A 13,820-nucleotide genomic window follows, 5' to 3' on the forward strand; every position below is an offset into this window, starting at 1 on the left:
CTCTCGAAAGTGGTGTGTGTGCTGTGCTTGGAGCTCAGTGGGGACCTGTTGATCGTCCACAGGCGCTGCAATGGAGGTGAGATGAACCTTTCTGCACATGGCGTTTCAGTGCTATGGATAAGAAATTTAAAAAAAATAAATAAATAGAAATTACCAGTGTGCTCGATTAAACATCAGGTGAACTGCTAATGGGGACGTGTAATTCTACTGTAAACCATTAATCTCTAATATATTTTAGTAATATTTGGAAGCTGTCAGCATTGCTTTAATATCAGCAGGGACAAGCTAAAGATTTAATTACCCTGCCGTGAAGGGTATGTATTACTGCGCATACCTCTCTTGCCTATCAATGGCTTCTAATTAGATTTAAGATGAGTCGTTGTCATTTCTAGTCGATCGTTTTGCAAATCAAATCATGCCACTGGCATCATGCTTCGAAGCCATACAGACTGCCCCCCTCCTCCCCTCCTCAAGTCAGAATGATGGAGGCTATGTGTCGCTGTTAATTAGCATCATTGGTTGATAAAGCCTTTTGGAAAAGATTTAAATCCCGCTAAAGAGCATTAGGTGACAAGCAAGGCGCTTGCAAGCAAGCATGGCACGGGCCTACAAGACGTAGGGTAAAAACGATACATGCTGCTAAACAGGTGTAAAAAGACACAATGAAGTAATATTACATTGTTACAGGATTCATAATTCTCTAAACTTTATTGAAATCATCTTATGTTTTCATCCCTTTCAGTTTCATTAAAAATGTGAAAAGGAACACATTAAAAAAATCTGCACAATCACCTTTGTTTTTATTCATCTTGCAGTTGTCAAACAGACAAGTATGATATTTAACTGAGGGAAGAAGCGGGAGGAAATCTTCACTCATACCGATCTGTGAGGCAACGATGGAAATCATAGGTAAGTGAATTCAAACAGCTGAAAATGTAGAGCACTCTCAGTTACCGCTGTCAGACTGCACACCACTGCCGTCATTAAGCTCTTACAATTAAGGTGTCAGGCATGTCTGCCTCAGCCAGACAGTAAGGGAACAGTTACACGTGCAGGTGGCGAAAGAACTCACAATCTGGTCAGTAGTCAAAACTTTGCGGTGAAGAGTTACGGGGTTTTAACCTTCTGCCAAGTACAATTACTGCAGTTGTGGCTTGTGGTCATCAGCTGCTACTCAGCTAAATAAACAAGGGCAGTATGACCTGATGAAACGCTTCATCGTTCGCTCTGCGGTGAAGTCGAACGCCTCCTTTAGTATGATGAAGTATAGGTTTTTGTTGTTTGTGTGTGCGTGTGTAACCACTTTAATTCAGTTTCTGCCTCCATATCAAGCCACAGATTTTAAATCAAAATAACTCACACAGGCAGCCTTGGTTCATAGATTTTTCTTTTCAGACAAGCACTCGAACCTCGAAAGCACAGTTGTTTTTATTGTTTACTCTTTTGCTTTCCCACCGGTACTAGTAAGTGTTGACATTTAATAGCTTAATATCAAATACCTGGCTTTGTGTCACGGTCTCAGCAGCTGCCACAGCATGCGAAAACTAATGCAAAGCCAAATGGGATAAATCCTGTTTCTGAATGACACAAATAATCTACAATTTCTTCGCAGATACCCAGTGTGCCTTGGCGGCGGTGGAGAGACTGCAAGCCAAATTGAAGGAAAGAGGAGAGGCCCCCACTCAGGAGAAGCTATCCCTGCTGAAGACTGTCCTGCAGAGCCCACTGTTCCTTCATATACTGAGCTTACAGCAAGCTCAACAGAAGCCTGCGGCGAAGGTATAGCGAAAAGCCAGAATGTGTGGGCGTTTGGTACATTTGAATGGTGAGGAAGGAGCCCGGAATCATTCCCAAAATACTGAATGCAGGAACCAGACTGGATGAGTAATCAGCTTACCTAAGCTTACCACTAAAGCCCTGAGAAAGAGGGAGAGAGGGGAGGAGGAGGGAAGAAGTGGATATATCAGGTTGAAGAGTTTACAGAAGTCGTCTGTAACATTGTCATAAGTTTTGAGCTGATGTGTGTGTCTGTTTGTGTGTGTGTGTGTGTTTGAGTTGTGAGGTATACAGCTCTGGATGCCACTCATCCAAGAGTTTTTATGCGTACAATCCTGCACTTCCACGGCGCATGTATCTGCGTACTCATTTGGTGTCTACCAGTTGTGACATCCTCGAATAGGCAAAGTTTAAACACACAGGGAATATTAGATTACCATGTGGTTTGGGCTTGTAGCGTTCTGGCATCTTTGCATTCTGGGAAGCGCGGCACTGGAGTGTGTCAAAGATCTCTAGATATTTTTAACAGGACAGACGCTGACATGGTTTTTATTAGTTGAGATTCTTTGCACATTTCTTTTTTTATGCATAGCATTTGGAATGTGAGGGTAAAGTTTCCTGTTGGTGTGGTTTTTTTATAGCGTTCTCTCTTTAACGCTCTTTCTGCCATTTCAACAGGTGTCAAAATTGTTAGGATAGAATACAAATCACAAATAGGCACCCACTGAAACTTGCTTTTAAACTCTGAAACAGAAAACGTTGCAGACAAAAGAGAACACTTTTGTGGTTATGTGGTATTGAAAAGAAGCCTTTATCTCAGATCCTTAAGTTTCCACTCTGCAATCTTTTCCCTCTCTGCTCCATTTTACATCTTTCTGTATTTTTTCCCTTTCAGTTAACACACATTAACCCCACCCCCACCCAACCCATTCTTCTCTCTCCCCTCTTCTCCTTCTCACATCTTTCTCCATTGTCTCACATTGGCCTCCTTTCTCAATTGCTCTATGCTTTTTGATTTGCCTCCATCGCTCTCTTACCATCATCCTGTTCCTCTCTGACTGCACGTCTCCATTCTTCAATTTGTGTCAACCCCGTCACCCATCTTCCTGTCACCCATCTTTTTTTCCTTCTTTCCCTTGTATCCTTCTCTTATATATCCTCTCTCCATGCACTCCACCCAATCCATCTCTTCTGTTGCTTCATGCATTCAATTTAAACTCTTCCTTCCTGTTGTGTAAATCTAAACAGGGGAAGGGCATTTCCAAGTCCGTGTCCATGAACTGTGGCCCATGCCAGGGTGAAGCACTGGGCACAAAGACGCTGAGCCACAGCGACTCGTACACATGGGCCGTGGAGAACAGAAGGCCCAGCTCTGCCAGGGACGGCAGCATCTCCTCTCATGGCTCACAGGAGCTGTCCTTCTCAGACATTTACCCAGATAACTATGTTCCAACTGAATCTCAGGTATATAAAAATAGCCACGATAAAAGAGAGGTCATTCAGGAGTAGTTTAGTATTAGGGAGTCTTTTATTTTCAACATGCACAGACTACGAATCAATCAAATGATTTCTTTTATTCGGTTGTAAAAAGGAGCACATTACTATTTGAAATGTCACATTTCACATTACAGAATATCTCTTTGCATTTTGTAAGTCAGGCCCAGTTGGCTATCATCAAATGAGAGTCTTATCTGATCATAAGAAGACTTATCAGTTCACTTAATATAATTCCAGTTTGCTTTTATTTAACACACGGCATTTCTTTTAGTACTGCACTCCACCTCGGATCTCCCGTACCATGTCCATGGGGAGAAACCTTTCTGCTTTTGCACACGAGGTACAGAAAGCCTTGTATATAATATTTATGTATCTCTTATGTATGTAAAAAATAACTAAAAAATAACACCTAATACTCTTCTCCTTTTTCAAGCATTTAATGACAAATTATTTATTCACTCCCCCTTTTCTGTCTCCCTCCCACTTATTGTAACCTTTGCCCTGTTAGAGGCGTCATGTGGAGATGATAGAGCTGACCAATGATGGGAAAGGTCTTGGTTTTGGCATCATAGGAGGACGGAGCACAGGGGTCATGGTCAAGACCATTCTCCCTGGAGGAGCTGCTGGAAGGGTAAGTGTGCCTGCGACTGAATCACATAGCTAAAGTTTACATATCCGTTTACACACAAAAAATCCTTTTTCTTTCCTGTCTTGTTTTTATTTTCACCATTACTTAGATGAAAAGACTAATCAAATGGAGAGTCAAGCTTTGGTTAGCCTACTCATAATTCAAGTCACTGAACTGGAAAGAAGCACAGAAAGAACCATAAATATAATATAAAAAGATTAGAAAGACGAGAAGCAGAGGGGAATGCTAGCTTGTTCGATAATACAATGAATCCTCTTATGATCAATTAATGAATTATTAGTCCTCTCGTTTATCTAATTTGTACACAAATAAAATGGTTCAATCAGTGCAGTGTTGGAATGATGTTTTTTAGCCAAGCATTGTTATCAAAACAAGTTTCTTTTGCTCATCAGGATAAGCGCCTGCACAGCGGAGATCAGATCCTGCGCATTGGCGATACGGATTTGGCGGGCATGAACAGCGAGCAGGTGGCGCAGGTGAGGCGTGATTTCAAATTATAATAACGCTTTGTGAAATTGGTGATTAAATCATTGCTTAATCTGTTTTTGCGGTTTCACTGTTTTCCCTGTTTGAGAATAGGGTGGCTTTTAACTGTTCATCTTATTCATTTATGCTCGCCTGGATAGGTGCTGCGAAATGCTGGTACCAGGGTGAAATTGCTCATTGCCCGGGATGGTCCTAAGGACAACCACTGTTCCTCCCCTGTCTTCAACCAGCAAAACCTGGATGGCGTGGTGGGTGTATATGTGTGTGTATGTGTGCCTGTGGAAGAGAAGGGGTGGGAGGGGAGGGGTATCAAAAAATATTACAGTGTAATTCAAATCTAATTGATTACTCAGTGATTTAAATGGGGAATCAAATATCTTTATGCATCTGTGCCAGCAAAGCTGGTGTTTTTTGGATATTCTGTCCCATCTTCCTTTAGTACAAGGAAGACCTGAATAGGTATATATTAGATGCAATGGTCAAAGGGCAGTTTCTCCGTGTCTTCTCATGTCCATCCCAAATTGATGATTGTAATGTGTTCGTAAAATCTGTAATTTCCTTACGTCATGCACAAATTTTTATTATTCAATTATGAACCGATTTAAAATAGGTATAGCTCAAAAATTCATATGCTAATTATGACAAAATATCACTCACATGTGCAATGGGGTAAAATGATGATGAGATTAGAATTTATTACCAAAGGACCACAAGTGAATGTCACTTTGATATAAAAATGTTCTTTGAAAACACTTTTCCTTTCTGCTGTGCTGTAACTTAGGAACAGAAGATGAGGTTGTGACCGTATCGTGACACTAATCTTTGGTGCCCACCTATTAAACTCCTTTAAATATCACGCTATATATTAGGCTGTATAAGTCTGGACAGACGTGGCTGCAAATGTCATCTTGACTGGTTGGTGAAGGCATACAACTGCAAGGTGGTAATTATGTTTTTTTTTCTTCTGGACTTCTTTCCAGGTCAGTGACTTGAATGATGACTATGAGTTCAGTGTGCAGTTCACTAAGAACAATCGAGGCCTGGGATTCAGCATCTCTAGCTATGTAGGTGACCTAAACTCAGGTAAGTTTCATCTTTATCCAATAAAAAATAAAATACAGTGCCACATTTATGCAATCAGTTCTCAGTTTCATTTCAGATTTGATATATTTCATATATTGTTCTTTCCTCAGTATACAGTGCTGGCGTGATGGTGAAGAGCATAGTAAAAGGCAGCACTGCTGATCAAGATGGACGCATACACATTGGAGACATCATCTTGTCTGTGAGTTTCTCTTTCTCTCTCTTTTAACCTACACTGCCATTAAATCTACTTGTAGTTGTGTACATCTATACTACTCCATCCACATCTTTTGTCACCTGACTCAGGTCGATGGGGTGAGCCTGCAGGGCTGCAGTGAACAGCGTGCCATGGAAGTGCTGAGGAGGACAGGTCCATTGGTCAGACTTAGGTTGCTGAGAAAAGCCGTCCGTCTTAGTAACATCCTGCCTCCAGTTCCTCCTCTGCAGCGCCTCCGACACTCCCACAGCTTCCATGAAGGGAATCCCTACAAATGGGGCCTCAACAAGATTCAAGAGACAGGTGATTTGTGAAGGGGAAACACATTGGTTCAGCGGTGTCACGGTGAAATCATTTTTGTTGTACCCGAGAAACTCAAGAACGTGTTGATTATTAATCTATAATTCAAAGGATCATTGATTCACTGGTGCTACCTTCATAGTTGAGTTAAACTGTGTCCTAATTAACTTTGTAATATTGGATCGGAGTATGATATTGAATATCTGTACTGATGTTGAGCTTGCTTGCTTGATTGCTGGGGAAAAACCGACCTTTTCTTTTGTCTGTTTATGTCTGTTTGGATCCCTGCACGTGTGCTCAAACGTCTCCCAGGCATTTGCTCTCTGCGTGAAATCTCCAGGAGAGCAGCATACGCCAGCAGACGACCCAGACACGATTCCAAAAACGGTAAGCTCCGCTTCCCATACTGCACTGCAGTCTGGAACTAGATCATGGGACTTGGTGTGATATGCTGATTGGACTCAGGGAACAGCAATGTGCCAGTGAAGCGTGCTCTTTGATGGGAGTCTATTTATAGTATTGTGCAATCATGTGTTTATCCAACTCATTCAGCTAATTCCAGATGATTTGTCTCTCACCCCGCCTGCATATATGGCTTTATTTAGACAAGAATTTTTGGGCTTGATTAGAGAGCACAGTTAAATAAGCCCTGATTGCTGTGAGGCTTTATTAGATGAATGAGAAAACATTGGTTTGCCAAGAAATCACAAGATGGTGGATGTGAATATGCACATCCTATGTGCCTGAGCTGTGGGTGTATGTTGACATCCTGCCTTGCCACAAGTAGAAGGATGCTGTCATCTCTCTATAATACAGCCAAGTGGATTCTTTCATATAGGATCCCATTATTTATTGATTGGGTCATCTGGGGGCTTGAGGTGATTTGAATTGGTGTGTATGTGCCTGGGTTCATATATCTCTACATATGTGGGGTGAGGCAGATTTTCTGTATGTGCACATTTTACAGATGTGAAACTGACTCCAGCTGAGGAGGAAAACCTGAGAAAGAGGTGGCAGCAAGCAGTGGGACCGCGATATGAAGTGGTTGTAAGTGTCACTGTAATGCTGACTAACTGTCACCTGACTAAATTTAATATATAAACATGTGTTTTTACATTTGTGAATATTTGTGTATCAGTACACAGAAAAACAACCATTGAAAAATCACAGTTTTTTGACGTAACAATGCTCAAACGTCTTCTCCGTCAGACTTAGCTTTAAACGTAGCTTTCTTTGTTTTTTGTTTACTTGCCATTTATTTTCCACAATCTCCACCAGGTTTGCCAGCTGGAGCGATTCAGTGAGACAAGCGGTCTGGGCATCAGTCTGGAGGCTCGGGCAGGGCATCACTATCTGTGTTCCATCTTACCCGAGGGGCCCGTCGGCCAAAGTGGCAAGATCTTCATAGGAGACCAGATATTAGAGGTAACTCTGATACTTCAGGCCCTTTCAGCCTCCGTATGTGGAACTCATCATTTTCTCATTTGATAACAATATGAGATTATGCAAACCAGGTTATAGTACGATCTGTGTGGAACTGATTGATTTGTCACGACTGTGAGTTATTTCTGGATTACTTATTATATAAGGTTCCATCATTGATATGTTTTCATATCATATGGTTTCATACCACAGATAATCTTCCATTTTTAAATATAGTATGACCAAATGATTGATCTTGACAACCATTTTCCCACTGACTTCTGTTGGTCAGGAAGTATTTTGAAACCACATCTATCACCACTTAGTGACCCTCATATAGAATGCAGGCTTTAGGCTCTTCTCCAATGGTTTAATTTTTCAAACCTGTAAGCTACGTCCATGTTTTTTCTGGCTTTTCTTCTGGCTTGTGATTGTCTCTAAGCTCTGCATAGCTTTAGCCAGTTATTTCTTTAAAATGTCCACGTTCGGCTGGGTGAAGGTGATTCAAGTGTCTGATTAGTTCGTTTGCCACTTTGCAAAGACACAAAGTTGGCAAATTGTTTTGTGAAGAGCTGCTACATTAATGACATGTTGGAGTGCATCTGTGAGTGTGCACGCTCATTTACATGTGCTACTGTTGACATAGTGCACATAAAATGGATGGGCTTGTGATTAAACATACATGAGGCTGACCAGCCAATCACCAGTCAGAACAGAGAGCACAGTAAACGTAGTGTTTTTAGCTTTAGTTGTGCACATGCACTATTGGACTTTATATCTGGAGTGAGAGGTATATGTCATTTTCTGTGGAGTTTGAATGTTTTCCACTTGTTTGCACAGATTTTCTCCTGCCATGCAAACACATGCTAGGTTAGTGTTGCTCGTTTGGGCCCAAGCACTAACAAAAGAAATTCTTAATCTTTAGAGTTTGACTTCCCTTTTAAAGATTAATAAAGTGGTAATGATAACATACACTCACCAGCTGTTTTATAAGGTCACGGTGTGTAGTACGGGTGTAGTGAATTGCATTACTTTTAAAAGTGTTTTCTGAATTAGGAATACCACCACCTTCTTATATGGTCGCTATGGCTCAGCTAGATTGGAGAGAAGCGACACAGAACCAGATGTTGTCAGTTTCACTAAGGATATTTATTGCTCAACCACAAGATATAAGAATCAAAAAATGACTTGGAAACAAACTACAGGGACAACATGGCCTGTAGGTGATTCCAGATCAGCAAAAGAAAATAGAAAGTAAACACAATCAACTCTCTGCCCAAAACCACATCTTTTTCGCTAATGTCTCTAAACAAAAGGACAACTAAAGTGTGTGTGTAGGTGTGTGTGTGCGTGTGTGTATGTATGTGTGTGTGAGAAACATGTCTCAGCCTCAGGCAGTAACAAGCACCTTGAACATTAACTGTAACTAGTATCTACATCCAACCTTAAACTGTATCATTCGAGTTTCTGCTTGTAGCATACATAAACCAAATCAAAAGGGATTGAAGGCCACCTGCTCACATTATACTGCTTTTCAAATCTAAAACAAATACTTCAGCAACCACGTAAATCCCCTTATTGCTGGGTTGGACTGGCAGGCTCCTGTCCAATCAGCAGCGTGTGCAGCCCGGCACTAGACCAACACTAGTATCAGTGCCACAGTGTTTTTCACTGTCAGCTGCTGCCACTTGCATTTTATCCTCATCAGGTTACTGCAAAATACATCAATTAAAAAAAGCATGTATTAAATGTAAGCTACAGTAGTCAAGAAGGATTTCAGCAATGCCATCCGTTAAGAAAAGTGAAGAAATGTTTAAACGACGGGCCTACACTGGCTAGAATCTAATAAATATAACTTATTAACTCCTTTCTCCTTAAGATAAATTTCACAGTCTAAATTTACTACATGTTGCCATGGTAAAACATGCCATAAGACCTTCACTGATGAGGGTTTTTTGTTTTTGTCTTTCATTACTCACACACCCACATAAATCTGGATCAACATAGTCAGAGTTGATTGATCAGCTGCCTGAAACTTTTGCGTTTCCCATCTCAGGGTTAATTAACTCAGACTTCGACTTGGGGAAACCTGCAATCTGGAACAAATTGGGGGGAAAGGCAAACGCGTTAAAAAAAAGAAAAAAGGAATGAATCTAGGAATTAAAACGAAAATGTAAACCCAAACACGGCATATCCACTTCTCAGGGGACAGGTCCCCTCACATGTATCACTCATTATGATGAGGAGTCGGATGAACTCTTGGATGAATTATAGCTGCTTTACGCTGCTTTATAGACACACTCCAGATTGTCTTTCATATCTTTGTGGGGACAAACCGACATCTGTGACGCAGCTCGACCCTTTGATCTCCTTCCCATGGCTTAAGTGATGCCAAAGCCATTGTTCATCTCTGTTTTTAAATGAGCTTCACCCGGTTGGGTTATTGCTTCCAGCTTTAATTGTTTCTGCTGTGACTCGATGTACTGCAGCCAGCAATTTCTCCTTGATTCACAAAACAGAAATTTCAGCCAAGTATGCTCACACACATGCACAGAGAAACGCAGTTAGGGATATACACAAACGTCAGATGATTTGCAGCCAGCACTTTATGGGAAAACATTTTCACACACAGCATCTTTAACCTTGGGTACACAGCACAGTAAAGAGCACATTTTTTTAAAAGCTACAAACACGACTCAACCAATCCCTGACTTCGAGAACATGTATTTTTGAAATAATTTGTAATTTTTATGTATCTTGCTGGCAGGTGAATGGAATTCCTCTCATCGGAGAGACGCACAAGGAGGTGGTCAGTATTTTGAAGGAGCTGCCAGTGCACGTATACCTTGTGTGCGCTCGCATTATACCCCCTTCAGTTCCCAACAGTGATGAGGAAGACGATGATGATGTCTGTCTCAGCCTGAAAGAGCTGCTGGCTGGGTTCAATGATAAGGTAGGGACAGCCTGAAGAGGCGGTAAACTGAGAGGAGTAGATTTAATATTGAAATCCTTTAACTTGAAAACAGCATGAATAACAGTAGATCAGCATGGAAAAAGAAACTGATGTGCTCTACAGCTGTAAATCATTCTACATTTTCTGCTGTCTCTCTTCTTTCCGTTTGTTCCAGTTGGACCAGGGTTGTGTCATTCCCTGTCCTACAGCTGAGGACATCACCAAGCGTGGCGTGCCCCCCATGTCACCTCCTTTGGCCATGTGGGAGAGAGAGGCTCAGGTGGTCGAGCTGGAGAAAGGAGAGTCGGGCCTGGGCTTCAGTATCCTGGACTATCAGGTCAGAGACATGCCTCTGAGCCTTTCTACAAATAGAACTGGCTGTAATAGGCTGCAGTCTAAGAATATCAGTGTTCGAGTTTCTCAGTGAATACTAAGAAAATGGAGGAGTTGACTTCTGTATTCTGTAGGGAAGATTTTTGTATTTTGTGTTTTTGTGCTCTAAATCACCAACACGTTGAAGTGCCCTGACGGTTTCTATTTAAATGTTAGATAATGAAACCTTTTTACACAACAAAAAATCAATCCTTTCAAAAGCTTTCAAGCTATAAAGAAAAAGCAACTGTAGCTGGTTTCCCTTCTGTGAAGCTAACCAATGCTTTTGCTTTTCATGTGTTAATTAAGCCCTCGTCACTTTGTTTACCTGCATTTACGCCTCATCTTCTCATTTTTCTAGTTTAACTTTAATTTTCTATGCATATTTGAGCAAATCTTTCTTCTTTCGGTTTAAATCTAGGATCCAGAAGATGCTTCTAAAACAGTTCTGGTAATCCGGTCTTTGGTGCCTGAAGGTGTAGCCGATCGGGACGGTCGCCTCCTTCCTGGGGACCGGCTCATGTTTGTCAATGAAACTGACCTAGAAGGCTCCAGCCTGGATTATGCTGTGCATGTCCTAAAGTCCACAGGCTATGGCCCTGTCCACATTGGTGTTGCCAAACCTCTGCCGGTATGTGCAGATAAATCATGAGGATTTATGATTTTTATTACTGTACAGTATACATAAAAATTCAAGTACACCCCTTTGCCCTATAAAACAGTAAATGATTAATGAAATATAGGCTTTTTAATCTTAAGTATATTTAAAAGCAAACCAACTGAAAAGACTACAAACTGCAAACTTAGTGAAAGAAAAGTGTGATCATTTTGAGCAAGCTGATATATATGATTTAAACATAAAGCTAAAAGCAGGAGCAAGGTTAAATACTACCTGCCAAAACTAAAGCTTTTTGAGTTTAATCCTGGGTTATAATGTCCAGTTCAACATGACACTGCATGGAAAGAAATAGTCTGTTCTCAGGATTGCCACATATTTGCGTTGTTTGTGCCCAGGACGATATACCAAACATAATAAAAATAAAAATATGCAAAATAAGTAAAACGCCTAACTAATGTTTTACTGTTGGGCCTCTCAAAGTAGTAATATTGGAAGCAATATTGGAAGATTTTAAAATTTTGATTGCTAAAAATGTTTAGTAATATTGCATTGGAGCTAACTTGTATGCTGTGATAAAGTCAAAAGCAAACTGTGTATGAATAAACGGCTTATTAGATCGTCACCTACAGCTAATCCTGCAAATACTTTATTATACATTATTTATCATAATGGTCCAAGTATATGGAAGTTTACCAGACAGTGTGCCATGTAAGATGTTGCCTTCCATAATAAATGGTATGGTACATCTTACATGGCATATACACAAAAGTATTGGGCCATCTACACATTATGGCTAATTTATATTCAGAGTCTTTAGTGTAGCCTACACAGGTGGCTGTATGTTTGTGTATGATTTTCCATTATACGTTAAGTGAAGGTACCAATCATAATCGTTGCATGCTGCATCCACGCATGGTGTATTTACATTTTTAGAGAGGATTTTAGGAGGTTTGTGGTTGTGATGTACTTACATAGATTAAACACAGAAGCATCACACCTACAGGAGCCACTTGACCATGGAAACCCATGCCATGAAGCTTCCAGCACGTAGTTTTTGTGCTGATGTTAATGAACAAGGTGGTTTGGAAGTCTGACATTTCTAAATCAGCTGAACCTTGGTGACTTTTACACAATATGAGTCTCAGTACCTGGCAAAGCAACTCTGTAACTGTATACAGTGTTCCACTTTGCAGTAATACCACTTCCAGTTGATTGTGGAATAGCTAGGATAGCACAAAATTCACAAACTGACTTGTTGCAATGGTGGCATCTCATTACAGTTCCACACTCAAATTCATTGAGCTCTTTACGTTCTCAAATGTTTGCGAGGCTGCTGCATGGTTAGGTGCTTGTATTCTGAGTCGTATTCATTATCACACATTGCACATTCAAAACATACTTTCAGTTCAAAAGATATTTTATTTTACTGTTATGACTTCATTAAATCTTTATCAGTTTGGCAATGTATAATAAAATGTATTATAATTTACAGAGATATGCAAGATCATTACTTGCATGTGTGTTTTCTCTTAATAAGCACTTTATGTCTTCTCCTTTTTGTTGTGGACTGTGGCTTAGTAACAAGGAAGAGAGAATCTAGTTACAGGCCTTCTGAATTTTTAATGCTGCTGAGAGATAAACACAATGCTCGACCACTCTACAGATGGACAGAAGGGGAGAGGAGTACAGGGTGTCTAATTTATAGTCACCCCCTTTAGCCTGTTTGCTTCGATGCAAATTTACTTTTAAAGCAACACAGCTACTTTGGCCTTTATTTTTTCAAAGTCCTAAATTTCAACTTTTGAATATTGTATTCTCAGCTGGAACTGTGCGGTGGCTTAACTCCCATCTCAGAGAGGAGCACACGGGCTTCCTGCGACGACAATGACAGCCACACTCAGGTCAGCCTGGTAGCTGAAGCAGCCGAGGCTAACGTCAACGCCACCGCTTCAAACTCAGAGGACAACAGCACCAGTCAGCTGTGTTACACGGTATGTTCAGCTAAACAAAATTAGCACCAGTCATAAAATGATATTTCTGCCATTGGACAGTACTTGATAAATGCTTTTTGCACACTTTATGGGGTAGAAAAATAATAGAGAGGTAGAGTTTGTCTATGTTTGGGGTATTTGCACATTTATTTATTTGTCAGCAGAAAGCAGAAGAGGTTGTCTGGTTATTATGTGTCTGGATTAAATACAATTTTAAATAAAGTTTAAAATGTGTTATTTGGTCCTTGATCTTAATAATATTTTGTATAATCATAAGCAAAATCCTTTCAGGATGCTTGTCAATAAGTATTTGCATACTTGCAGTATTTGCATAGTATTTGCATATTTGCAGTGACACATACAGTGAAACTGCGGTGGTCTGGATCTGTAATCTGTCACAGAGGAAACATTGCTCATTACCATGCAAACCTGAGATTCTGTGGGTAGCCATTTTA

General features: G+C 40.5%; 1 protein-coding gene across 1 annotated transcript in view; it reads left to right on the top strand.

Moving 5' to 3' along the window:
• The first annotated feature begins 826 nt into the window (after positions 1 to 826).
• Positions 827 to 13,820, top strand: part of LOC146668172 (multiple PDZ domain protein) — a 45,673-nt gene continuing 32,679 nt past the window's right edge. The window contains exons 1-17 of the mRNA XM_085408610.1: positions 827 to 909; positions 1,613 to 1,779; positions 3,025 to 3,240; positions 3,545 to 3,613; positions 3,782 to 3,904; positions 4,315 to 4,398; positions 4,549 to 4,656; positions 5,389 to 5,491; positions 5,602 to 5,693; positions 5,798 to 6,011; positions 6,321 to 6,395; positions 6,976 to 7,055; positions 7,287 to 7,433; positions 10,198 to 10,383; positions 10,559 to 10,720; positions 11,177 to 11,386; positions 13,195 to 13,365. Of these exons, the coding sequence (XP_085264736.1) occupies positions 897 to 909; positions 1,613 to 1,779; positions 3,025 to 3,240; positions 3,545 to 3,613; positions 3,782 to 3,904; positions 4,315 to 4,398; positions 4,549 to 4,656; positions 5,389 to 5,491; positions 5,602 to 5,693; positions 5,798 to 6,011; positions 6,321 to 6,395; positions 6,976 to 7,055; positions 7,287 to 7,433; positions 10,198 to 10,383; positions 10,559 to 10,720; positions 11,177 to 11,386; positions 13,195 to 13,365 (2,220 nt within the window). The 5' untranslated portion in view covers positions 827 to 896. The remainder of the gene's footprint in view (positions 910 to 1,612; positions 1,780 to 3,024; positions 3,241 to 3,544; positions 3,614 to 3,781; positions 3,905 to 4,314; positions 4,399 to 4,548; positions 4,657 to 5,388; positions 5,492 to 5,601; positions 5,694 to 5,797; positions 6,012 to 6,320; positions 6,396 to 6,975; positions 7,056 to 7,286; positions 7,434 to 10,197; positions 10,384 to 10,558; positions 10,721 to 11,176; positions 11,387 to 13,194; positions 13,366 to 13,820) is intronic.

The sequence above is a fragment of the Rhamphochromis longiceps genome, linkage group LG6 (assembly GCF_057381845.1).
Source record: "Rhamphochromis longiceps isolate RC_006_pf linkage group LG6, R_longiceps_female_GT1.1, whole genome shotgun sequence".
Classification (NCBI taxonomy): Eukaryota; Metazoa; Chordata; class Actinopteri; order Cichliformes; family Cichlidae; genus Rhamphochromis; species Rhamphochromis longiceps.